The sequence below is a fragment of the Caenorhabditis briggsae genome (genome assembly GCF_000004555.2).
Source record: "Caenorhabditis briggsae complete genome, chrX, whole genome shotgun sequence".
In the NCBI taxonomy this organism is placed as follows: Eukaryota; Metazoa; Nematoda; class Chromadorea; order Rhabditida; family Rhabditidae; genus Caenorhabditis; species Caenorhabditis briggsae.
The window spans coordinates 16995902-17021083 of NC_013491.2; the positions used below are offsets into that span (position 1 = coordinate 16995902).

Here is a 25182-nt window from a genome sequence, read left to right on the forward strand (position 1 = left end):
AGACCAGCTGACCTCGATGCATGGAAAATCCAAAATTCGCTTCTGAGGACCATCGATTTCAAAATATTAAGAGTTAGACGCAGTGAGATAACAAGATACAATGGGACCAAGTAAGTTTCGGATGGAGAGGGTCAGACACGAAATAACTAGGCTAGTCGGGGAGGGGAGACATTGGAACAAGCGACAGATTCTGAGGGAATGTGAAAATGGATGGAGAAGACGACACGGAGCAAAGTCTCAAACACTGGCCCATAGAAGGGAAGCAGCACAAGAAGAAGACGACGACGCGGCGACAACACCAAAAGCGGAGAAGTAGAGCATGTGGAGAGAGAAAAGTGAGGCAAGAGGGTTAGTTGAGGGACGACAGCTCTTTTAGCGTCATCTCTATTCCATGAAACCACCAACACCATCACAAACTGAAAGCCAATTGATGAATTTTCGATATGAAAAATATGTTGGGTGACAGCAACAACGATGTGGAGAGTCAGAAGAATGATCGGAGAAAAAATTGAGCCGGGGAAAGCGGTGTAGCTCAATAAAGCAATTTTCTTCAAAGAATGAATATAACTACAGTTCCGGTCAATAAGATATACAAAATCGGTTTTTTTTCAGCTAATTTTTAACATTATCAGGGGTGTCGAGCTCGGCTGTCACGTCTCCTATCACTTTGAAAATTTTTGAGGGTGTAAAGCAGACCTAGACTAGAAATTTAGCATTTGAAGAATTTTTCAATATTTTCTACTTTTTCACCTACTCGCCGATTACTGGAAGACATCCGTCTTTTTACGTTTTCAGTACAAAAACAGGCCGGAAACGAAAAAGTTCAGAAGTTAACTAGCTAAAAACTTTGAAACTTGTTTCACATTTTTATGAAACTGGAAATATAAAATACTTCTGGGAACATAAAATAAAGCGAATTTGAAAATTAATTGACAGAAATCTGCAACAACTGAGGAATTCTGAAAAATCAGAAAAATCGAAGTCAGAGATGTTTTAAAACACGAAAAATAAGTAATTCTGTAATTCAATTATCCATAACCGGAAAAACTGTATTCAATCCAGACCACTTTATTCAAAAATATGATATCCAGGTAGCTGGAAACCTTGAAGCCTAGAAATCTCAAAAATATTGAAAAATATGAACTCAATTTTAAAAAAAATGAAAAGTTAGGATATTCTGGTATTTAAAAATCAGAAAACTAAAAAAAATGAACATTATTTGAAAACCTAGTTGTTACAAATTTGGAAATTTGTACAGCGTGATATCATAAAAATCAGAAATTGAGAAAATTTTGAAATTTGAGGAATTTTCGAATTGATGATTCGAGAGTGCATTTTTAAAAAACTTTAAAAATTTTAAAAAACTTTAAAAATTTGGTAGAAAGAACTATTTGAGAACAATTAAAGCTATTCCATTCGAAAACTTATAAATAGAAAGATTGAGTCGTTCAGAAAGTATAAGACAATGTTTTAGTTTTGTTCTAAATCAGAACAGGTCAAACATACCGAATGGTTTTTTTTTTGAAAAATACACAATTTTTAAGAAGATCTTTGAAGTTGAAACGGCATACTAAATCATTAGGAGTGTGAGTAATTACTATCTATGCAATAGGTTTTCTCCACAACCAGACAGTAGTTACTCAATGACCACATGTCGGTAGTGTCATTGACTTCTATTCACAAATAGACACACACACACGAAGACGCACACAAAACACTCTCACAAAATTCACTACTCACCAGTTGTGGGAGCACGGGCACAAAACCAAGTTTCGCCAATATTGACACGTTGCTCCTCACGTCTTTTCTCTTTTTCTTTGTTGTGCCTTTTCCAAAACCCTAAATCTAAATTTTCAGTCATCGTTTTCCATGAGTGACGGATGTCTGATCGGGAATTCAGAATTTTTCTATTTTAATTTATAATTCAATTTAGACTTGGCAGTACATAATGGACAGAAAATTGAAATTCAGTTAGGGAAAATGATGGTAATGGGTTTTTGAAAAAAAAAAGGATGATGGGAAAGAAGATGAAAACAAAAACAATGTTCTGGGGAGAGAAGATCATAATGTATGCAAGTGTCATAAAAATGTTTACAAATTTTATGAGTCATAGTTTTTTTTCAGAAAAAATTTTCCTAGGAAACAAAAGTTGTAGCGGAACTCTGACTCCACAATCTTGATAAATCACTGTATGGGGGAGCCAGAACAGAAAGGCATGATTATGATGTATTAGCGTTTGGGGAGGCAAGAGGTTTTTGCTTTCATCCTGTCTTCACACTAATGACGGATGAGTCTTGAGAGCGAATGTGTGTGGGGTTGTGACGATGTGTGAAATAGGAGATGAACGATTAGTGGTTTGAAGAACGGGAGAAATAATACGAGAGGGGAACATGGAGAGCCATGTACTGTATGGTGAGACCTGAAGGACAGCTATGAGAACAAACATTATTCAGGTAGGCATACGGTTCAAGGTAATTGGGACTGACTCATTGCGAGGAACGGAAATAGGAGAGGGTAATCATGGGAACCTGCTTAGATTGCTGGAGAAATTGATAGAAGAATAGTTTTGAATTATTTAAGACAATTACTGAATGCTGTAATGCAGGAAACTGAATTTTCTCCCAGATTCTCAAACTGTTAGTTTTCGAAAAAGGGAAAATTAGAAACCTGATGTTTCAACAAAAAGTCCCAAATTACAAGTCACAGAACTGGGTGTTTTATGTACTCAATCTTAACAAACGAAAACTAGGAAAAAAGAAGATTAGAAACTGGTTTGGAAATAAGTTTTACTGTTTTCACAGATCTTAAGATTTCTGAAAATCAGAAATGCAGAAATTTAGAAATTTAGAAATTCAGAAATTCCGAAATTCAGAAATTCAGAGATTCAGAAATTCAAAAATTCAGAAATTCAGAAATTCAGAAAAAAAAATCATATTATCTCCTAGTTGCAATGGGCCGGGCCGGGCCGAGAGAGTTTTCTCGGCCCGGTCCGCCTTTCACAGTGAAAAATTTCCAATGAAAATTGGGCTTTTTTTAATTAGAGAAGAAAAACTTTACATTTTTGAGCAAACTTAACAGAGTGGAACGTAATCAAAAAATAGGTAGTTTTCGTCCAAATTTTTGAAAAAAGGAAAAAAATCAGCGTCTGCACAAAAGGCGGGCCGGCCCGTGATTTTGGAACTATGGATTATTTTTAAAGCAAAATAAATAAACTTTAAGTGAGTCAAAAATGATTATCTTGCGCATCCTAATATCAGACATCTTATAGAATTTTTATATCAGACATCTTATAGAATTTTTTTACAAGTGTCAAAATTTGTAGTAGAAAAAAGAAGACAAAATTGAGAAAAAAACGGTCATAGTTTTTTCTCACAAAACCTCCGAATTTTTTGGTAAAAATGACGAATTTTGGCAGCTGGTAAAACAGTTCTAAATTTCGAAATTTCTATTGATACTCTAAAGCCGAAGAATCGGGCAATTTCAAGATTATTGGATTTTTTGATGAAAAAAGAGCTCAAAATTGAAATTAGGGAAATTATTTATACTATTCTTTGCTCGTATTCGAATTCAATAAAAGAACTTCAGACTCTATTAATAATGTTTTGTAGTTCAAAACACATTGCTAGATAAAGCATATTACTAACCTTTCTATAGTTGGAAGTGTTAATAGCTTTTATGAGTAATTAAAATTTTTCGCGAAGAAAAATTATTTCAAAACTTTGCCTTCCAGCATCATCAACGACGCCCACTGGCAAGCTTCTTAGCGACGTCGCATATTTTATGGGAGAGCTGGACGGGGACCCTAAACATTTTTCATTCTCTAGGTTTTTTAGCTTGAGGGCACATTTCCTTTTCTTTTTGAATGAGATCGAGAAGGCAGGAAAAAACGCCTTTTGTCCTATTTCACTCAATCACGCAAATTGCTCTTCAGAGATGAAAAGAGAAGTTTTTTCTCTCTCTCTCTCTCTCTCTCTCTCTCTCTCTCTTCTTTTCATCTGGTAGAAGAATAGGAATACTGAACACGATAAGAATTTCAAATGAACTCAACCATTACATTTCAACTGAATCGTCAATCAAGTCGGAGAAAATGGAGGAGGAGAAAAAACAAGATCGAAGAAGTGAAAGTTGTAGAAGACGTAATATGTACTCTCGGATGTATTCTTTGATGTGAGTCGAGAGAAATTAGGTAGACGATTGTAAACTGTTGAGATGAAGAATGGTGACAGAAGGAGTGGAGCAACAGTTGGCGAAGGTCGGGACAACGGCTGTTTGAGATGGATGAATCAAAGAATAGGTGGACGGGGGCAAGGACGTCTTCTGAATGAATGACTGATGTTGTGGTTTTTGTTCATTTCACAATTTGTGGGGCGCCTGGTAGGGAGTCGATTAAGGCGGAGGCGAAGAAAATACGATGGCAGCAGCCCCGTCATTACGTGTGTATTGTACATAACAGTCGATTTCCGAATGATCATTGTCCCTGTTTCATTGTATATCGTAGATAATTGGTAAGTGGGAGTGAATATAAAGTAGGGAATTAGAAAACTAAATGCATAGCAAGAAAAATGTAATTTTTCTGATAGAGATTTTCAACTCTATAGCAGGAAAAAAGGAAAAGAAAAGATTTTGATTTAGAATATTTCAAAAACAATGTGCCGGTCAATAAGAAAAACAAAAACGCTTTTTTTTCATATGATATTCTGCTGTTCTGGCCATTTTCAAGAGTCTAGAGCTTGGTTCTCAGATTTTTCGATTAATTTGAAACTGTTTCTGTTTTTCAGAAATCGTGAATTTTTGAAAATCTAGAAAGTTTCAAAAAGTTTTATGAATGTTAAATTTTAGATCTAGGCCTCTTTTACATTTCTCAAAATTTTGCAAATGAAGGAAATGCCCAAAATTTCGCTGAAAAATACGTTTTATATATCTTTCTTACCGGTACTGTAATCTGAAAAATAGATATAATTGGGAAATTAAAAATAAAACTTAGACGAAAATTGAAAACAGTTCCGATGCTCAGCCTCGCTTGCACACCCTGATTTTGCAGTTGATCAAATAAATAGCGTGTTTTCGGAAACACACCCTGTCGAAAATTTTGGTGTTTTCTTGTTGCAGCTATGCCAATAAATGAGCAATGCCTTGTATGGGAAACAATATTTTCTCAAAAATTTTATGTAGATTGTTTGAGCAGTTAGCATTAAATGGGTCAAGAATGGTTGAATTTAATAATGGGGAATTTACAGAAAAATGATTGAAATTGGGTTCCGAAGAGAAATTTCACTTTTTAGAAACATTTTTATACAAAATAACTTCACTATTGTCGATCTGTCTAATGTCTAAAATCTTCAGTTTTTATATTCATATATTTTCTTTAAACCGGGGCTGAAATCTACCGTAAATGCTCTAATAGATGCTCACCCTAGACGCCCAGTTTGAGCTCAATTATCTCGGTTCTTTCAATACATATCAAAAATTTGTCAACTGACAAAATATTTGTAATTTCACAAAAAAATTTATCAATTTACAACATTTCGATATTACTCATAAGTTTCGAAATAGTTGAGTTCAAAGCGAAAGTGACGTTATAACAGATTTTACAGTGAATCAAAATCTAGGTATTGTTTTCATAATTTTGATGAAGTTTTCATCCATTCCTATATGATTAAATTATTCCGAGTTTCATTTTTAATTTTTTTCCTTTGGACCTTTTAAAAACTTGCATTCCTACTTTATTCAAAACTTCCACCAAATCTTTCTGATTATTCGTCTTCCCACAAACCTGAATCACGTCCAACTCTTCTTGTTGTCCTTCAACTAGAAAATTTCCCACAGAACTCATTTCGGAATTTCCAACATATGATCCAGGGAGATTTTCATGATTTCATTATTTTTCAGATCAAGTAAATCTTTGTGTGGGAACAAGTGTTTCCAACGTTTGACTCAAGACCCTCCTGTTGCAATCTCTTTGACTTGTTTTCAAGAGGAAATGCAATCACTTCAAGTTCGATAATTCGATATGTCAAATTATCACCGGTTCATAATCCAATTTTGTCAAATAAATCTTGTAGATGGGGGTGGGAAAAAGTTGTCATGGTTGTCACAACGCAAATTTGACATTACTATGATATCATAGCTTGATATCATGAAATTATATATGCTCGAACTGTTTCAGAAATGTCTATTTTCAGAAATCAAGCAAAGTTTCTTGTTTTTAGTTTTTAGTTCGTTCACACTTTGAGAATCTTCGTGATCACAGCCAATGCCCAAAATAAGATGTTGTGTGACTTCTTTAAAATTGTAATTGTATCTCACTTGTTATTGACAAAAGTTTGGCCCAGAGTTGAATCTATTCATAGACTTCTGGTCCATAACACAATAGAATTATCATCTGATTGAAGTTATTCAAGATATTCTATTTAGATATTTTGTGATGCACATAGAACGACTTGAATGATGAAATAAGATGAACATGAGGAGCAAAATGGACCATGCGTCATGAAAGATTCCATATATAGAAACCAATTCAAGTGTCTGTTTTTCCGCCTAACAACATTCGCAGACTTAATCTCATCTTGAAGACCCGCATCCTGTGTCGGTGTGTGCACTCATTTGATCCGTGGGTGAAATGAATGCTAATCCGGTTGCCATCTTATTTTTTTTTCAATCATAGTCCCTGGCACAAACCAAATGAGTTGTGAACACAATAGGCTCAGGATTAAAATGCTACTTATCAACTGACTTGGATTTTTTTTGAGTACTTGCAACCTGATCCTTCTAGGACTACTGTAACAAAGATGTGTCTTGTTAACAGAGTTTATTTGCTGACTTGCTTTCTATCAAGAGAGAAATACCGAGACGATTGTTTAAGGAAATTCAGATTTGAGATTCAAGGTTAATGGCAAAAGAGATAAGAGCTGTATAAAAACAGCTACGAGAGAAAAAAACGCAGCATGAGCTTCAGATTAATGAACGAAAAGAGAGAACACTTGAGAAAGAAAGCATGAGATTTTTAGAAATAGTTATCGGACATCTCGTATCGGTTGTTGGACCGTTTTCCCAATGACTGCCCAGCCAAACTGTCGAAGTATCGCTTCTCCTCAGAAATGACATCTGGGTGGAAGGATCTCTTGCCAATAGAGTCAAGGAATGGGTTGACAGCTCGTTTGCCCATCGAGTCCAAGAACGGATTTATGGCTCGTTTGGCTCTCTAAAACACGGAAATTCAGAACAGTAGAGGGAAAATTGAAACTTACGAAGTCGTGTGGAGCAGAGTGAACGTAACAGACTGCAAGAACAAGAAAAACCAAGCAGGCGACATTTTTGCTCATCATGATGGATGTCGTAGCAAGTTTACCACTGAAAAATAGAGACATATGAATCAGTAATGATAAAGGGAGAAGCTGGACAAAAGATAAGGAAATGGCATGAATGAGAGAAAAGAAATAAGAAAGTCTTAAGGATCGAAGCTCCGCCTCCTAGCCGGGCCATGGAGTAACGTCTAATCTGGCTACTCTGGGCTGTTTTATACGAAGGGAGAGTCTAGGACGACAAGTGCACCGCCCATCAGAGGTAATCTTGAAAAGTGGGCGGAGCCTAAAAGGACTAGTTGGAAAGGGCACGAGGGGAACGTGGAAATGGAGGGGAAGCTTTTGGGCTGGTGATTGAATTACTTGTGTTGTGGAATCTTGGGTAGCACGAGTTGATAAAAATGCGGGTTGAAATGATATTCTGGAAAAAAAAAATAATAAGGAGGCAAGGGTCCAAAATCCATTGTCAGGTGTCCAGAATTCATGTTTAGGTGCCTAAAACGTATTGTTAGTAATTGCGGCCTGGATAACTTTTAGGCCAGACAAAAGTTCATATTTTCAAACTGGACGTCGATTCGACCTGTGTATTTTCAATCGAAACAAGTTTTTTAAAGTTTATCGTTGTACTTTTGATACTCACATTCAGCCGATAAAGAAATGAAAAAATTCCAAAGCGAAATCTCACGTTCGCTGTGGCGCTATTTCTGACCAACGCTTTTGGACGGTTGTGAGTCAATTTTATGATCTTATGATTGAATCAAGTCGTAGATGTTTCCGGCAAGTTGTTAGGAACTAGCTTTTATTAGTCTCTCAATGTTATAGATTTTTTTTTCTGTTTATGAAGTGGAAGATGAAGCTAGAAACATATCAGTCCGGTTGATTGAGTTTGGTTTTCAAAAATACCCGGAACCATAAATGTGACAGGAGTAGTTCAAGGTGAAATTTGATTAGAAATTATTAGTTGGTTTTTATTCTAAGAAAATGAAATGCAACAAGAACATGATTTGGAACTGCAAACAAGATCATATGAAATAATGAAACTTGCAAACTGGGCATTCTTCATCATAAGTTTTTAATGAGGGATGATTCTAAGTGCATGAAAAATCCAAAAGTGATCAAGAAGTGTTCGTTAACCAATATTAGTTTATTTTTGAGCAAGTCTTAAACAAGGCTTCGTTTCTTAGCTTCCTCCTTTCTCAGAACTAGAATTTCAATGGTTTTCAGTATTTTTAAAACTTTCACGCTTTCTGAATTTTTTCTGAATCACCGTTATACTTAATTTCAACTTCATCCAAACCTTCCTATCCGATCCATTTCCAAAGATCCAAATGCCCACCCTGCATCGCATACTGAACCTATGTTTCACACGGTTCCCATAAATTCCCATACGAAACTAGATTTTTATACTTCCTCCTGTTTTGATTACCACCAAAGATCCAGTAAATAAATTCGCGAAAATTTCATTTCGTAACGTTTGGATTACTTTAGTAAAGATGCATACAAAATTTGTAGTTGTATCAGAGTGCTTTGTACCAAATAGTAGTACTACAACTATAGTAAGATATTTTGGAGTTTGGATCTTATCTGAGAATGGGAGCAAAGAACCAACTTTTTGTGTTTTGCTTCATTTTAAAGACTGTCTGGAAAGAAAAAGAAGGTCACCTTAACGAGATATGAGTAACTGCCAGTTTTCATTCATACTCAAAAATTATCTCTCTGTTCCCTAATCACATGTCTCTCACACCCCAGTATCAATACACCCCCACTCGCCCAAAAAATGAAGACATTTAATCCTTTTTGAACAACATACGAAAAGATAGAGAAAAGGTATATGAAAAGAAGAATGGAATCCGATAATGGAAGAAAATTTTCAAAGAAATATTTTTTGAAGTGATCACAAATGAAAAGGGCATATTTGTGAAGAGAATAGGTGAAACCCTTCTTTGTGTTAGCCTGATCAGAATGTTTAATGGTGAATGAAATTGGAGACGAAACATGGGGAAAATGTATGTACACCACCAATTGGGTGAAAAGAGCAACGCGGTGAGGGAATAATTCAGAATGCCATGCACCATTCCTTTTTTGAAAGGAGATTCGTTTTCATTTAGTGTTTACTTTTGAATTTTTTTTCAATTTGAAATTTGAACATTTAGGTTGCAGAGTTGACCCGACTCTTTTTGAAACTTTGGTCTAATGATTTGAAAGGTTATGAAGTTTTCATCTCTAAAAATCAGGTATGCATATAGGCAAACATGCCTTTAAAGAAGATGAAAAGTCAGCGAATTTCAAATGTCCAAGAGATTTTCAAAGTTTAAAAATATGATAATGCAGAAAATAACTTTTGGGAAGGGAAGGAATTAAAACTACAAATTTAAATTCGATCTAGCAAAAAAAAATTTAATGTGGCCGGTCTGGAGGAAAGTTTTAGCATTTTTGGTTCAAATTTCGTAAAATTTCATTGTGATACCGTTAAACCTGTAAAAGAAGCCCCCCCCCCCACACAATTTATTTTGACTTGATTTATTTCGGTTATTGTAAGAGATATCAAAATCGTGTCAACTGAAAAAAATGTTTATAATATTATGATTAACAATTTGTTAGTTGACACCGTTTTCATATCTCTGACAGGAACCGAGGAGATAAATTGTCTCGAAGTTAAAATTTAGAGGGCTTTTCTAATACAGGGTTTACGGTAAGTTTGAAAAAATAAATATTATGTAATTTCAGTTAACACGTTTTGTTCAAACTATCGTAATCCCAAGTTTACATGAATGTCAGACTTTTTCAATGAACAACAACATTTTCAGGATACCGTAAACGATATAAAATAATACCACCAAAGCGCCAATTTTGAGCAGTTACATCTCACTTCTTGTCTAAAAAATCTAAAAGTGGTCAACTGACAAAGCATTTATTATAATGCCATAAACATTTTGTCCGTTTACCACTTTTTGGTATCTTTCACAGGAGCTAAGATAGAATAATTCAAAGTTAAAAGTTGGTATTGGTTATTCTATTGAAGTGGTTTTATAAGAGTGGTATCGTATTTTACGTATTGAAATAAAATACCTCACAGCTATTCTGTTTTTTTTTCTAAAATAAATTTTTAAAAATTGGAACTGTCTGATGAGTATTGGAAAATGAGAATGTCAACTTCAAGCTAATTTGACTAAAATAACACTTTTAAAACCGCTCAACAAAAAATTTTCTTCTCTGAATTCCGAACAAAAACATTTTACCGAACCTTTCCAAAAATGATCCCGCCCACTTCATTTGCAATTAGCTATCCATATTGTTCTATTATCGTATGCAAATTACCATTCACCAGCACAATATCTGTCAACAATACTCCGTAAGGTGGCCAAAACATCCTTTTTACGAATATGATAATTTTGTTCGTATGAATTCCAATGACGTTCGTTTTGTGCCGTTTCACCTAAATTTCTCTTTTCACCAAACAAGTGGTCTAATAATCCGGAAAACATTTGAATGTACGTATTTGACTCGATCAATGGTCAATTTTTTAACATTCGACATCTTTCGTCGTTCCTGACGTCAAGGATTATCATACACTTTGTCAACAACATCTTTTTTTTTTGAAGAAACTTTCTTAACACACGTATTTGACTTATCTTGTTAACAAAAAGTCTTTATTCGCATAAAGGCTTTAAAGGTGACAAGGGATCGGACTTCTTTCCGAGATTATCCAGTTTCCTGGAAAACACACACACCAGAAAGAAAGGAGACGTGACCCTGCGCAGAATAGCATCAGAACTTGAAAATCTGTGCATTTTTTTTTCAGTTGGAGAAAAATGGTGGAAAGAGAGGTGAGAAGGGAAAAAAAGAGAAAAATACAATAGAGCTAATCCTAAGATTAAAAATGAAGACTTCTAGAGTAATATACAAAAAGGTTAAATGAAAATAGATGAGGTGTTACTTCCCAATGCTAATCCCATTGAATATTCTGAGAAAATCTAATAGATAACATTTACAGCTTGAGCGGCGGCTTAACGACGTGCACCTCCTTTGGCCCATGGTTTCCATCCACTTGGTGCTTCTCCACCACCGCCACCGCCCCGGACAGCCTGAAAAAAGGGAAAATGAAAATGTTGAAGGGGACGCTTGGAAAAATTATTTTGAGGTCTCCGTTCTAACGTCACAGCTTCTGTGGGTTTCCATGTTTCCCAAGAGTCAACTACTGGTACCGTATCAAAGAAAACTTCAGAAGAGATTGAGAAGATAAGAGGTGTCGTAAACACTCTAATTTTAATAATCCTTCTACCTTTCAACTTTCAGCCAACTCATTCTAGTTTCTAGGAAGTTGGCTAAAATTGTTCAACGCACAAAATACAACCCTAGTCAATAAGATATACAAAAACATATTTTTTAGTTGATTTTCGGCCATATTGAACATTTTCACGAGTCTGGAGCTCAGCTAACAAGTTGACGATCCCGTTGAAAACTTTAGAGGGTGTAAAACAGACATATATCAAAAACTTCCCATGCACAGAATTTTTCGAAGATTCCTAGTTTTTCAGCTATTTGCCGATTTCTGAAAGAAGCTACTTTTCGGTTCGTTTTTGTACTGAAAACGTGAAAAGAGGGGTGTCTATCAGAAATCGAAAAACAGCTAAAAATTAGACATTATCGAAAAATGCTGTAAAGGCAAAAAGTTCAGTCAAAATCTGTTTCACACCTTTCAAATATTTCAAAATGACCGGAGACTTGACAGCCTAGCTCGAGACTCCTGGTAATGGTCATTACGGTCGAAAATCAATTGAAAAAGTATGTTTTTGATACTTACTTGGCCGGTACTTCAAGTTTGATGTTATGATGAGCATTTTGTCAATTGACCACTTTCTCATATCTTTCACAGGAAACAAGATAAACATGCCCGAAGTTAACGGTTTAGGGGCAATTCTATCTGTTTTTCATAAACTTTTCAAAGATTCAAGTTACAATGTCCGTCAGATATGGTTTACAAAAAATAATCTGGTAAATCGTTTAAAATTTTTTTACATATTTTTATGATCTTGAATTTTTCGAAATTCCCTTTATTAGTTACTCTTCCAGACAATTTATCATTCAGATACCCTGAATACCGTACCCCTCCAAGTTTTCCTCTAGCAGCTCTCATTCCAACATCATCTCCTGGATGTGGTCCCGATCCTCCCTCCCCTCCAAACGCTGGCGAATTTCCTCCTCCACCAATATTCGCAAACGGATTGTTGGAGGCTCCACCACTCGAAGGAACCGGAGATTTAGCAGGTGCATTAGCCGCCGGAGTTGGGGATGACATTTCGTTGAGACGTCTGAAAATCAAAATTGCAATTATTGGTTCCCATGGAGACGGGCGCCTGAATTTCTCTGGTTTTTTTTTACGAGACGTACTGATTCTTCAAAGTTGGACGATTTTCCGAATTCGAGTTCGAGCGAAGACCACCGGATCCATTGTTCTCGCCGTTTCCTTTTCTGTAAAATAATTCAGACGAATTACAAAGAGCCTCCGTCAGAATTTTGAATACCTTCCTCCAGATGATGCTCTTGGCTCACGAGGTGGTGACGGAATGCGAGCGCCGGTTTCCTCTTCAGACTCATCAGCAATTGGGGAGAACCTGCAAACGAGGAACCGAATGTCAGAATCCCTAAAGATAGTCTCACGTCATTCTTCTTGGAGCATTAGCATTTGATTTTCCTGCGGGTGGAATTGGTGGTGATCTTCAAATGTTCATTACTAGTACAGGGGTTTCTTTTCTAGATAATTCTATATATTTCTATCACTAACCTTAATCCGGACGGATCAAATTCCTCGTTATCAGATTGCGGCTTCCGTTGATGAGCCGGCGCCCCGGGAGAGTTCTGATTAGTTCTTGGCATTGGCGGAATGCCATCTTGTGGCTTTGGCTCTGGCACAATTGGCTTCGGATTACAAGAGAAATTCAACGGGACCATCGGAACAGGCTCAGGAACGTCACCAAGTGGAGCAACAGAACGGGCTCCTGGGCTGTCAGGAATATCGATTGGGATTTCAGCAGCGACATCTTCCTCAATTGGATCAGCGGTAGCTGGGATGAACATCTTCTTTGGTTTCTTAACTGCCTTCTTGCGTTTCATGACTGGAGCGTTAACAGGAACTGGAAGGAATGCAGGCAGCTCGTCGATTTGATCGGTCATTGTGGCAACATCCTTAGTAGCTGGTTTCTCAGGCAACACGTGGATAATTTCCTTGGTGTGGAATCCGTAAACAGATTCGTGCTTTTCTGGCACTGTGATGTAAACTAAAAATATTTTTTAAATAATAAAAAAAATTATCGTAAAATGATCACCTGGTTCTGGTTGGATAGCTGGAGGTGGAAGAATAACAGCATCCGATTTCTCGACATCATAGTCTACTTTTTTGCTTGGCAATGGTAGAGGGACTGGTGCGACGATTGGACGATTTGGAAGAATTGGATCGCGTAGGAGGCAGAAAAGAGATATAATTTATGAGGGATGTTCGGAAGGGAACTTCGCATTTCGAAAATTCAAAAAAATCCGACCGTAATTTAAAACTAACTTTTTTTGCAATTAGAAAATCCTGGAGTTCGAAAATCAATTTGAAATTTTTTTTAAAAAATCAATGCGAGTTCTCTTTTTTTCCCCGTTTTTGATTAGAAACTTCGAAAGTATTCAAAATCTGATCAATTCTGAATTCCGACTTTTTCCAAATTTCGAAATTCCGAAAATGTCATCCCAAAAATCCCTGATATTACAGTACCAATTCAGTAAGATATACATAATTGTATTTTCCAGTTAATCATCGGTCGTTTTGATCATTTTCAAGAGGCTTTTTGAAAGACACCAATTTTTTCACGATGAACTACAAAACAGGTCAAATGGAGGAGTCTTTCAGAAACCAGCAAATATCTAAAAAAAACTGGGGGTTTTCAAAAAATTCTGTTAATGTAAAGTTAGCAACCTAGATACTTTTTTACTATCTCCAAAACTTTCACCATCCTGAAAATGATCAAAATGATCAAAAATTGAATGAAAAATACGGGATTTGAATCTTATTGACGGGGGAAGTATGCATATGCTTTATATTAACATGCTTAATCAGCCAGGAATTTTGTTCAAAGGTTATTGGAGATTATAGCTCAAACAATACTTTCCGTGACCTCAAATTGATCTAAAATCGTAGAAGATTCATACCCAATAACCCAAACTCACACTTGATCTTTCTTTCTTGGCGAACAATACATACACGCATGCATACAGCAATGGCACAAACAGCAGAACAAGAAAATTCCAAACATGATTCCAATCAAGGCCAACATTGCTCTCCAATCCACGCACATTCCAAAAATCTTCCATTGATACTTCAAACATCCCGATGGTTGAGAGCACGAGCCTTCCGAAGGTTTAGTCGTTGTTGCAGGTGTTGTTGCTACTCCATTATTGTTGTTAGGACACTGGCACGTAGTTGGATTTGTTGCCAATGTTGTAACAGTTCCAGAACCGGAACCACCTCCTGATCCTCCCAAACCTTTAGTAGTGACCGTAGTCCCTGTTACAGCTGTTGATCCACCGGTTTGTGGAGTGGTGATTGGAGACGTTCCACCTGTTGCTGGCGATGACGAAGCGACGGGGGGTTGCGTGGCTGTTGACGTGGTTGAGATGTTAGAAGTCACAGCGGCTGTCGTAATTTCTGTTGGTGTGGTAAGTCCGGTCGCCGTGGAGGATCCTGTAGTCGAGGAGAATAGAGAGGTCGTCGAAGTCAATCCTGTCGTTGATGACAAACTGGTAGTGCTGGAGAACATTGTGGTGGTTGATGAGCAATTTGCCATGATGCTACAGTAGTCGTTTTTTTCCAGCGCTGTAAAATTACTGATTGTTGTATATTCAACGTTTTGTATTTTATTCTTACGGCGATCACACAAGATATTGGCATCAATTGAGCAAGAATCAAAGACGAGAGCATCAGATGAGGATTTGATGTAAGTGCACGTAGTGGAAGTTGTTGGCGTCTGAAGTTTATAAAAAATTAAAGTTTTGTGGTAATTACGAGTTTGAAAATTTTCCAATTGTAACAATTTTGGAATTCCGGAATATTTAAATTTTAATATTTTTGGAATTTCCATTTTTTATGAAAAATTCGTGAGAGATTGATCAACAAATTGTCAAAACATTAATAAAAATATAAAAGTAACTCCGCTCGAGACCCGCAAGAAAAATTTCTTTGGTATATTTTATTCCAAGAAGCTCTAATATCAAAAAAAAATTCGGAAATATTTTGAGTCAGAATTTTCAGAATCCGAATTTTTGTTCCGACCATTCCTGGCCCGCAGGAAGTTTATTTTAGTTTAATCCTCCACAAAAATTTCGCTCCCGGGCACTCTTGTGTGACTTCTCCTCACATTTTTAATCAATCCAGTCGTGTTCGCAATCACACCATAGTACCCATTATCCTGGCACAACGCTCCAACAACCGGAATTTCCATATTTCCAGCCACAATTCCAGTCAAGACCGGCAAACTCGATTCCTTCTGACCGAATGCAATGATCGAAGCGTAGTTGTCTGCAGACGGATGTCCAAGATGTCCTCCAACAGCCACACATGAATCATCAGCTTCTCCCCAAGTGGATCCAGTTCTGGCTTGAATTTGCCAGCAGTGATCCTGATCACTTCCAGCGATAGTTATTCCATCGCATGGGCAAGTTGCCCCGGCCGCTGGAAATTAGATATTCGGTCTCGAGGAACAGCTGTTCTTGAAATTGGTTATAGATTTTGTCAGAAAGGCTGAAAGTTTTAAAGGTATCAAAAGTCTAGACAGGTTTTTCTACACTTGCAAAAACCGAGTAGATGTGTGATCGGAATTTTCAATTTGTTCACAATTTCCTAGAATTAAAGTCTACAGCATTTTCCGTCTTTCTGGAGGACACCGATTGTCTGTGGTGACTAAAAATTATCATTACTGTTCAGAGAATAACTGTTAGTTGGTTTTTATGAATTCTTAAAATATTTCATGTACATTAATCAAAAAAGAGACAAAACGAATCAACCCAAGTCATGAATAAGTTCACTCTCACACTTAAACTCATGAATTTTTAAAAGAATTTCGAGACTCTTTGGGAACGGAAGTATCACACATTTTCATTCACACGAGGTCTCTTCACAAATTTTTCTTGACTCAGTTTTTCTCAATTTTCATCAAAACAACTAACGCTTTCAAATCACAGAGTTAGCGGTCGACCAAAAATCGGGTGAGTAGCTGCTGCATATTAAAACACGGGCAGTCAAAGTGGTTTTCCACCCTCACTCCACCCTCAATCCTAAATGAGCCACCTGACTTTAATATTTTTTTTTCTTTGCCTATATTCTCTTTCTTTTTTTCTGGCTTGGAAATTTTTCTCTTTCTGAAGCCGGCGTTTTTTGATTGAATACTACCATGTGAGACAAAAACCGATTTTTCAATATTTCCGAGAAACGAGAAGTCTTCTTCTTCTCACGTCGTTTGTAATCATTTATATTGGATTTATTTCTAAATTGAACAATAATTCAATTTCAAAGAAAATTTTTTTTCGATCACTACCTTACCCTATGTTTCCCTCTAGATTAATTGAAAAATTTGACTCGTGGTACCCCATTACTTTTGATTAGTCTGATTCGGCTCAAAATCTCCGAAACAATCACACTATTATGGAAAAATTGGAAAGTCGGGAATTTAATCACTTTTTATTGTTTCTACTCACTCTTTCTCTTTTTGAAACTGGTCAATGTACTCGGAACTTTGAAAGATTACGGTATCTAGCCAAGATGAACAGGTGATTTTCTTTTCTTACCATTTGTCAGATTTTTTTTTTCATATTCTCGTTGCTAGTAAGAACTGTGGCGGTATTACTGATTATCAGAAAGCAAAAATAACAAAAAAATCATCATCCCGCCTACTTCAAGTTACCTCGTGGGAAACTGAAAGGCGTGCAAACCAGACGTTCTTTTAGTTTCCCACGGTACACATGTATTTACATATGTTTCTGTGGATTTTTTTATATGCCTTTTGGCCGAAAATAGATAAGTTGATCAACTTTTTAGCCAAAAATTGACTACAAAACTACGCTTTTGGATTCGTGTTTGAGAAATCTTCAGGCTACAACTCTGGAGTTTTTGAGAGTTTTTGAGAGCACTAGCGGCCAATAAAATATACAAAAACGTGATTTTCAGTTAGATTTTCGATCAGTTTGAGCTTTTTCATCTCTGAAGCTGTCTGGAGCTCGACAATCAAATTTCCGATTTATTAAAAAATTTCCAAAGGTGGGAAACAGACATAGACTGAAAACTTCATTCACAGATATTTCCGAAATTTCTTAGTTTTTCAGCTTATTGCCAATTTCTGTAATACACCTATTTTTCACGTTTCCAATCAGTACAAAAATGGGCAAAAAAGAGTGTAGTTCAGAATTGGGCAAATATCTGAAAAACTATGAGTTTTCAAAAAATTTCTGTGAATTTATGTATGCCTTCCAAAATTTCAAATGATAAGACACTTGAGAGGTGAACTCTAGGCTCCGGAAAGAAGCAAAACATCAACTGTAAAATATGTTTTTCGCATATCTTATTAATCGGTACTGTTACTTCTTTCCGACAAACTGTTTTGTGGCAACCCGACTGGTTTTCATGACAATTACAAATCGCTACTACTAGAAACCAATATTCTATGACCGACGTCATTAGTCAGACAAATTGTGTGCCTCCGTTTTGCCCAAATTGAATTTTATTTTCTTTGACGCTCTCTAAACGAGAGCTCAAGTGAAGCTGGGTAGGTATGTGTTCGGGACGGGGGGTTTGGACAGGTGTCTATTGGAAAACGGAGGGAGAAAAAGTTTTTGGGCGAAACCAGGCAATATTGATCCATTCTCAATTTTTATAGGCAAGATTTTGAAATGGAATAGCCGATCTTTTTTAACTGTAAAATATGAAGCAGAAAACTTGGTTCGGTAGTTTTACCATATTTTTAATAATTTCAATAAAAATTCACTTTTTAAAATTTGAAGTTTCTACAGACTTTTTACCATACCAATTTTCAAGCTATTCCTCATCGATGACTACAACAGTGCATTTATTTTACAAAAGAACCTCAACACCTGTGAATCCAGATTTCGATGAAATTTTCAAGGTACGTTATGAGTATTCTATTTAGACACCTCAAAAATTTAGAAAAAAAAACTTTCGACACTTCGAAACCAGTCATTTCGAAAATGGTCATTCGAAACCGTGGTAATAAAGGCTAATGGATAAATTTCAAACTACAAAACAAATTTTTAAAGGCTTAAAATATACTTTTTCTTATATCTAATGTTGTCGAAACGTTTTTTTTCTCGACTTTTTCGATTCTCAAAATGTGTTCTATACAAAAAAAACATATTTGCAAAACCTCAAATTGCTTTTTAAGTCAGAGATTCATCCATTTGCCTGTATGACTGGTTTCGAAGTGTTGCAGTTTCGAAATAACACGAAACCACATTTAATGCTATGAAAAGCTTCCTAGAAGTTAAGAGAATCGTCTTTGACAGTTACCGTTTTTGCCCTGAAAATGCGATTTTTTGCACGGAAACTGATATAACTGGACTGAATCTAGCGAACGGATTTTAAAATTTTCAAAGGTGTTTGCAAAGGCTATTCATAACCTATCCTGAAGTTTTCGACAAAATTCGTGTTTAGTTTTTTTGTTTAGGTTCCCTTTTCAAATCAAAATTTCAGTTTTTTAAAAATCGATTTCACAATTCCCTCTAAACCCACCTTCATCTCTCGGTTTCAAGACACATACTCCTAAATACGACTCCATGTCTCTACTCTCACTTTTTATCTTTTATTTACTAAGCCCCGCCCATTTTTCTCAGTGTTTCGCGCTTTTACCTAAATCTCTATTTTCCAATCAGACAAAGCAAGCACCCGCTGCTTCCACCTTTCACTTTCCAGTTTTTGTTTCTAAAAGACAATTTGTCTTAACTCTTGAAAATCGTGGATTAAGGTAGGTGAGTCTTGTGACTGAGGATCTGGTGAATCAGCGACTACAATTTCGTAGGGTGAAATACAAAATTCAAAAGTCAGAAACTTGTGGTTGAGGGCTATCTAGTAAACAGCCAAATGGATTATCTTGAAATTGTCTGATTCATTTTTTTTCTGGGTAGATAGATAGATAACTAGACTAGATATAAACGCTCAAAAAGCAAAATTCCACTCTAATGGAAGGCGAGAAGGCTGATTAAGTGAGGCTCATTTTAAACACTTATATGCCTCTTTAAATTAAAAATTTCAAACCGCTGTGCAAATGAAATTCTCTGTAGTTCATTGATAACTCAATTATCCTTTCATCGGCTCTGAAAATACTAAAAACTAACCTCGAAATGCAAGAAGAAACAAGAGAAGCATTGAAATGCGCATCCTGTAGGCTCACTTTCGATGTTGAATGAGGGAATTCGAGTGGTGGCCCGCGCGGGTATCCTAGGGACACTAAGCGACGGTTGACATTTTTATGGCAATACACCCCATGACTTTTTCTGCCCATGTTGAAGCCGAATCGAAAAAAAACGAAAAAAAGAAACAAAAAAAACAAAGCTAAAAATCGCTATGGCAATCCCTTTTCCGAGAGAGCCATGAGATTTTGGGCTTCAAACGTGTTTTTTTTGTTGAAAAAATCGATTGGGAATACAGTGCGTTCGAAAATTCCGGATTTTCGGAATATTCTAATATTGAAAATTTAAGAATTTTGGAAAATTTGGATTTAAAAAATTGAATTTTCGAAATCGAAAAAATTATTTGAATAATTCCGTTTAAGTCCAACACGTTTCGCGTGTTCCTGCCACATATCGTAGTCTAAAAATATCGTGACGATATTTTGGGTGGTGAGCCCCTAATCGTACAAATGAGCAAGAGAGCATTAAATCTTAGGTTGGAAGGAAAGTAACTGTCCATTTTTTAATTCGTGAATAACACAAAAACAAGAATTACCCAAGATTGGCAGTATGCACCGTCGTGGTCCACGACATGCTGACAACATTCAGGTAACTTTTTGATACCATCCTTCTAAAAGCCAGCTGGCCGCGAATCAAAGTATTCCCATAGTGCCGTTTTTACCTCATCGACAGTATAAAATTATTTTCCCACCGGATGACGTTGCATATCTCCGAATAGTCAATAATAAAAGGGTCAAGTCTGGAGTTTGAGCAACGTGGACAGCCATCCATCCAAAGTGGCTTAGGACTGAATTGACTTTCCTTAAGTAAAGCGAGATCCTATGTTCTACGGAAAGTCAAGTAAGACCTGGGTCGCTTTAGTTGGACGGTTTTTCTTTACGCGCTTTTAAACTCCTGGTTTGGCCCTTTTATTATCGCTTAATAAGAGATATGCAACGTCATCTGGAGTGAAATAGTTCAACACTGAAGATGAGATAAAATCTGGACTAAAAAATACTCTGAGTCGCGGCCAGCTGGCTTTTGGAGGGATGGTATCCACGACGGTGCATACTGTGAACCCTGGATAATTCTTGTTTTTATGTTGTTCACGAATGAAAAAATGGACAGTTACTTTCCTTCCAACCTAATATATAGTATCAGATGAGAACAACAGTGAGCCGTTCAATTTTAACTAATTAATTAAAAAATAAAGAGTTTTCGTTTGACTCCCGAACGGAGCATAATCTTCTTTCGAGTTGTCATCGTGGTCCCGTCCGTGTCCATCCTTGTCTTGTCGTTGGTTTCTCCAGCTTATATAGCGACGATTGATCAACTCGTAAGATAAGATGATAAGCCACCGATGTGGTTGACAGGTTGAATAATACCAAATGTATAAATTGCTAAAAGTTGAGCTAGAAATGGTACACTGATTCCTTTTGCAACAAAAAAGCTTTCATTTTGAAAAATGTTCAGAAATATTCCGATCAGGATTTTGTTTCAAAAAAAGTTTTGAAATGTTCCGGAATTGAGAATTTTATTTCAAAAATGAATAGAACTTTCGGGATTTTCGGAATTCCTATATCAGTTCCCAACGTAGGCCTTATATCTAAATTTGCAAGATAAGAACGTCCGGTTTGCAAAAGTTCCGAGATCTGCCTATCTTTCAGCAAAAACTGCGGAAGGGCGCCTAAGGGCGACCATTCTTGGTCATTCTTCGTCCTTCGAAGAGCAATCTTTTTAAACTTCTACCTTTCAACTAATATTCCTCAGTTTGCCACTTGAGTCTTCATTTCATTTCATTCCCATCTCAAAATCAAAATCCGTTCTCTGTACTCATTTCCTTTTATTTATCCCTCAAAAATTCTAGTTTCACGATAGTGTCATGTGTTTGCTATTACAAATAATCGCGTCGTCATGTTTTCTTATAGTATTCGTGATATCTGATCATAATCTTTGTACAATTTTTCATAGTATTCTGATTTTATATTTCTTTTTTTTTTCGAAAACTATTTCTTTCCTCCTCTTTCCTGCTCCCCCGCCCCTTCAACTCTGATTCTCGTGTTTTGTTTTCGTTTTTTTTCTCTTTCTTTTCATAACAATTATCACAATTTGCCAATCACTTTTTTCAGGTGTGCTCTTTTTTTTCTCAATGCTGATTTGAGATGGGTGCGGGAGCAGGTGGCTTGAGCTTACGGGGAGCGCGTCTATCGCCAGAGGTTTGATTTTCGTATTAGGTAAACTTCATATAATGGAGAAATTTTTAGGAGCGCGCGAACAGCTCAAAATCACGAGCTATTGATCGAGCACTGTCAAAGGATCACACAGATGACTTGAACCGGTTCAAAATTCTCTTATTGGGGACAGCGGAAAGCGGGAAGAGCACGATTTTTCGGCAGATGAGGTATAATAATCACAAAAAGAGTTTAAGAGACACATGGGAAATCAACTACTGTTTTTCCAAACTTTTATAACCAACTAATTCCAGAGTTCTCCATCTCGACGGCTATGCCAAAGAAGATGCTCTTGAGTATCTCTCAATCATCCACTCAAACTGCATGGAGGCACTCACACAACTTGTGGAGGCGTGTTCGGCTTTCGGAATTTTACATGACATCACTGTTCAGGTTTTTCACATTTCGTCCTTTTCAGCTAACATTTCATAAATATTCAGGAGGATGTCGATAGATTTGAAGGCTTCAAAAAGAAGCTTCGCGATCCCGAAGGGCTCGTCATCCCAGTTGTCATTGGAAGATGTATGGATCGTGTTTGGCAAAGCTCCAGCATGCAAATGTGTTATGAGACTCGCCGCTTCAGATTTGCTCTTTTGGATAGCGCAAAATAGTGAGCATTTAGAAACTAATTGGGATCAGAACTTTCATTTTCAGCTTCATGGACAACATTGTCCGTCTCACCGAGGACAACTACGTCCCAACTATTCAGGATATTGTTCACTGCCGTATTTCAACCACCGGAATCAACGAAATAGCGTTCAATCATAAGAAAATGGATTTCAAGTTCGTTTTTGGTCATAACTGAGAAATATGTATAAGAGAAACATTTCAGAATGGTGGATGTTGGAGGACAACGAAGTGAGCGTCGCAAATGGATTCACTGCTTTGACAACGTTGATATGATTCTCTTCATTGTCTCGATGAGCGACTACGATCAATTGGACCCAGAGGATCACAAATACGTGAGTCGCGCAGTGAAATAGGCTTAGGTTAGGGTTGTTCGGAACGATACTCGGAAAACCGAAAATTCCGACAAGAGTGAATTTGAAAAAAAATGCTTTTTTTTTCGGAATCACATTCCGATCGCAATTTTTCCTGAACTTTTTTCGGAATCAGAATTTATATGTCGAAAGCGCACGCGAGTTGATATTACTTTTTTCGATTTTTTTGTGGTTGAAAATGGAACCAAAATTCTGAAATTCCGAAGCTCTCAGGACGGAATTTTTGACATTCCGGAAATTTCCAAAAATTCCAGTTCAGTACGTCACTGAAATATGCCCACTACAATTTCATTTTCCAGAATCGCATGAAACAAAGCTACGAGATTTTTAAAACCATCGTTCACTGTGACTTGTTCCGTCATGCATCCATCGTCTTGTTTCTCAACAAGTATGATGTATTTGTTGAGAAGCTAAAAACATCTCCGCTTCGAAGAAGCTTCAAAAGTTACGATGGTGAGTTTTTATTGGAAATAATGAAAATCACATGTTTTTTTTCAGTTAATTTTGAAGATTTACAGAAATCTGAAGCTCGGATGTCAAGTTTCCGATCTGTTTGAAAATTTTGGAGTATGTAAAAGAGACCTAGATTGAAAACTTTAAATTCGTATAATTTTTTTAATTTTCCTATTTTCAGCTACGTGCCGTTTTCTGAAAGAGAGCTTTTTCAGCCCGTTTTCAGTACAAAACATGTCTAAGGCGTGTATCAAAAATTGGGAAATAGCTGAAAAACTTGAAATTGTGAAGAAATTTTGTGAAGGTAAAGTCCTCAATCTAGGTCTATTTATCACCCTCCATAATTTTCGAAGTGGTCGAAAACTTGACAGCCTGGCTTAAAATCCTAGACTTAAAATGCCCAAAAATCAACTGTAAAACATGATTTTGTGTATCTCGTTTACCTGTATTGGATATAATATAAATTTTAAGGTGATAACTCGGAGGAGAGTGCTCGCGATTTTATAAAAAAGTTGTTTCGTCGATGCATCACGGATCGCCACAAGTTTTTTGTTTTTGAGACGACTGCAACGGATACTGGAAATATTGATTTGGTGAGAACTTAGAAAGATCGCTCAAAATCAGAACCCAATTTCCAGGTCTTCGGCTCCGCGGTCGCTCACATTGTCAACGAGAATCTCCGCTCTGCAGGATTGCACGAGTGATTATGCCTTCTAAGATGCTCTCGCATTTCTAAAAAAGATAATCTCATCGCTTTGAGTTAAAACTCATCTCATCTATTTGTCATATTCTATCCCTTTCCCCTGTGGTCCATTATGTGTCTGTCATCAATCTTGTTCTATCGAATTAGTTCTTCTCCTTCACTGTTTTCGTTCGCAAACTTTATTTTGTAATTTTATTGTTTCAAAAAGAGGCACTTCCGGGCCTTCTCAAAGAAACAGACAATGTCATCTCTTTCGTACAATGTATGAAAAACCAAAAAAATCCATCTCTCCCCGTAGCTTCATCCCTGCTAGTCTTCTCCCGGTTTTCTTTTTTTCTGGCCGTATAATTATTTTGTCCATCACGAGCTCCTTCTGTTCCCGTTTTCTCCCACAAACAAAAAGAACATCCGTGAGCTGTTCCGTTTGTACTGAATAAATTTGCACTTTCTTTTGTCCCTTGTCAAAATTTTCAAGAAACTACTTGAATTATACGTTTATAACGGATCTTGTCACAAGGTGACAATGGGAAGAGTATGCGACTAGTTTCTAGAAAAGATCCGGAATAAGAAAAGTAAACCTTGCATGGTAAATTTCATTCTTAATTTTTTTCAGCTAAAAAGTTTTTTTCAAGGGAAGTATGACTGTAATTTTCAAGAAAAGCATGACTGTATGAGCATATGCTAATGATCAGGCTTGTTTCGATGTATGAATGAGCAGGAAAAAATCATACTTTATCGTTCAAAGAGCGAACAAGGCAAAAAAGGTTATCTGTCTGGCGCTTCACAACTATAATTCTCACAGGATTTAGCGAAAGTTTATGTTTTAAAGCAGTATATTTTCCCAAATTCGCAGGAAATTTTCAGAACTATACGGGCTAATAATAACCTTTGATGCAATAAACTTTTGAAAATAATTGATAACGTGAACACTCCTGAAGAAGGGCTTCTCCCTTACCGTTAGTTTTGAGCCAATTTTTCTCAATTTCTGTACAAGATATCAAAGAGTAGTCATATAGTAAAATGTTTTTCTTATATTCAGTAACTAAGATTAATTGACATGA

General features: G+C 36.5%; 3 protein-coding genes across 3 annotated transcripts; 1 reads left to right on the forward strand and 2 right to left on the reverse strand.

Annotated features, from left to right (window-relative positions):
* Positions 1-7003: 7003 nt before the first annotated feature.
* On the reverse strand, positions 7004-7325 carry Cbr-nlp-3 (the record flags this gene model as incomplete). The annotated part of the gene is made up of 2 exons (XM_002645514.2): positions 7004-7201; positions 7248-7325. The coding sequence occupies 2 exons, from the start codon at positions 7323-7325 to the stop codon at positions 7004-7006; spliced, it is 276 nt and encodes a 91-aa protein (XP_002645560.2).
* Positions 7326-11308: 3983 nt separating this feature from the next.
* On the reverse strand, positions 11309-19722 carry Cbr-cwp-5 (the record flags this gene model as incomplete). Its single annotated transcript, XM_045240383.1, has 11 exons — positions 11309-11386; positions 12409-12613; positions 12693-12773; positions 12827-12916; positions 12963-13019; positions 13087-13579; positions 13628-13701; positions 14511-15156; positions 15208-15307; positions 15698-16011; positions 19680-19722. The coding sequence occupies 11 exons, from the start codon at positions 19720-19722 to the stop codon at positions 11309-11311; spliced, it is 2181 nt and encodes a 726-aa protein (XP_045092889.1).
* Positions 19723-21895: 2173 nt separating this feature from the next.
* Cbr-gpa-6 lies at positions 21896-24122 on the forward strand (the record flags this gene model as incomplete). The annotated part of the gene is made up of 9 exons (XM_045240384.1): positions 21896-21949; positions 21998-22134; positions 22219-22357; positions 22405-22572; positions 22620-22747; positions 22797-22926; positions 23265-23418; positions 23890-24011; positions 24057-24122. 9 exons carry the CDS (start codon positions 21896-21898, stop codon positions 24120-24122), a joined length of 1098 nt encoding a protein of 365 aa, XP_045092890.1.
* Positions 24123-25182: the final 1060 nt, after the last annotated feature.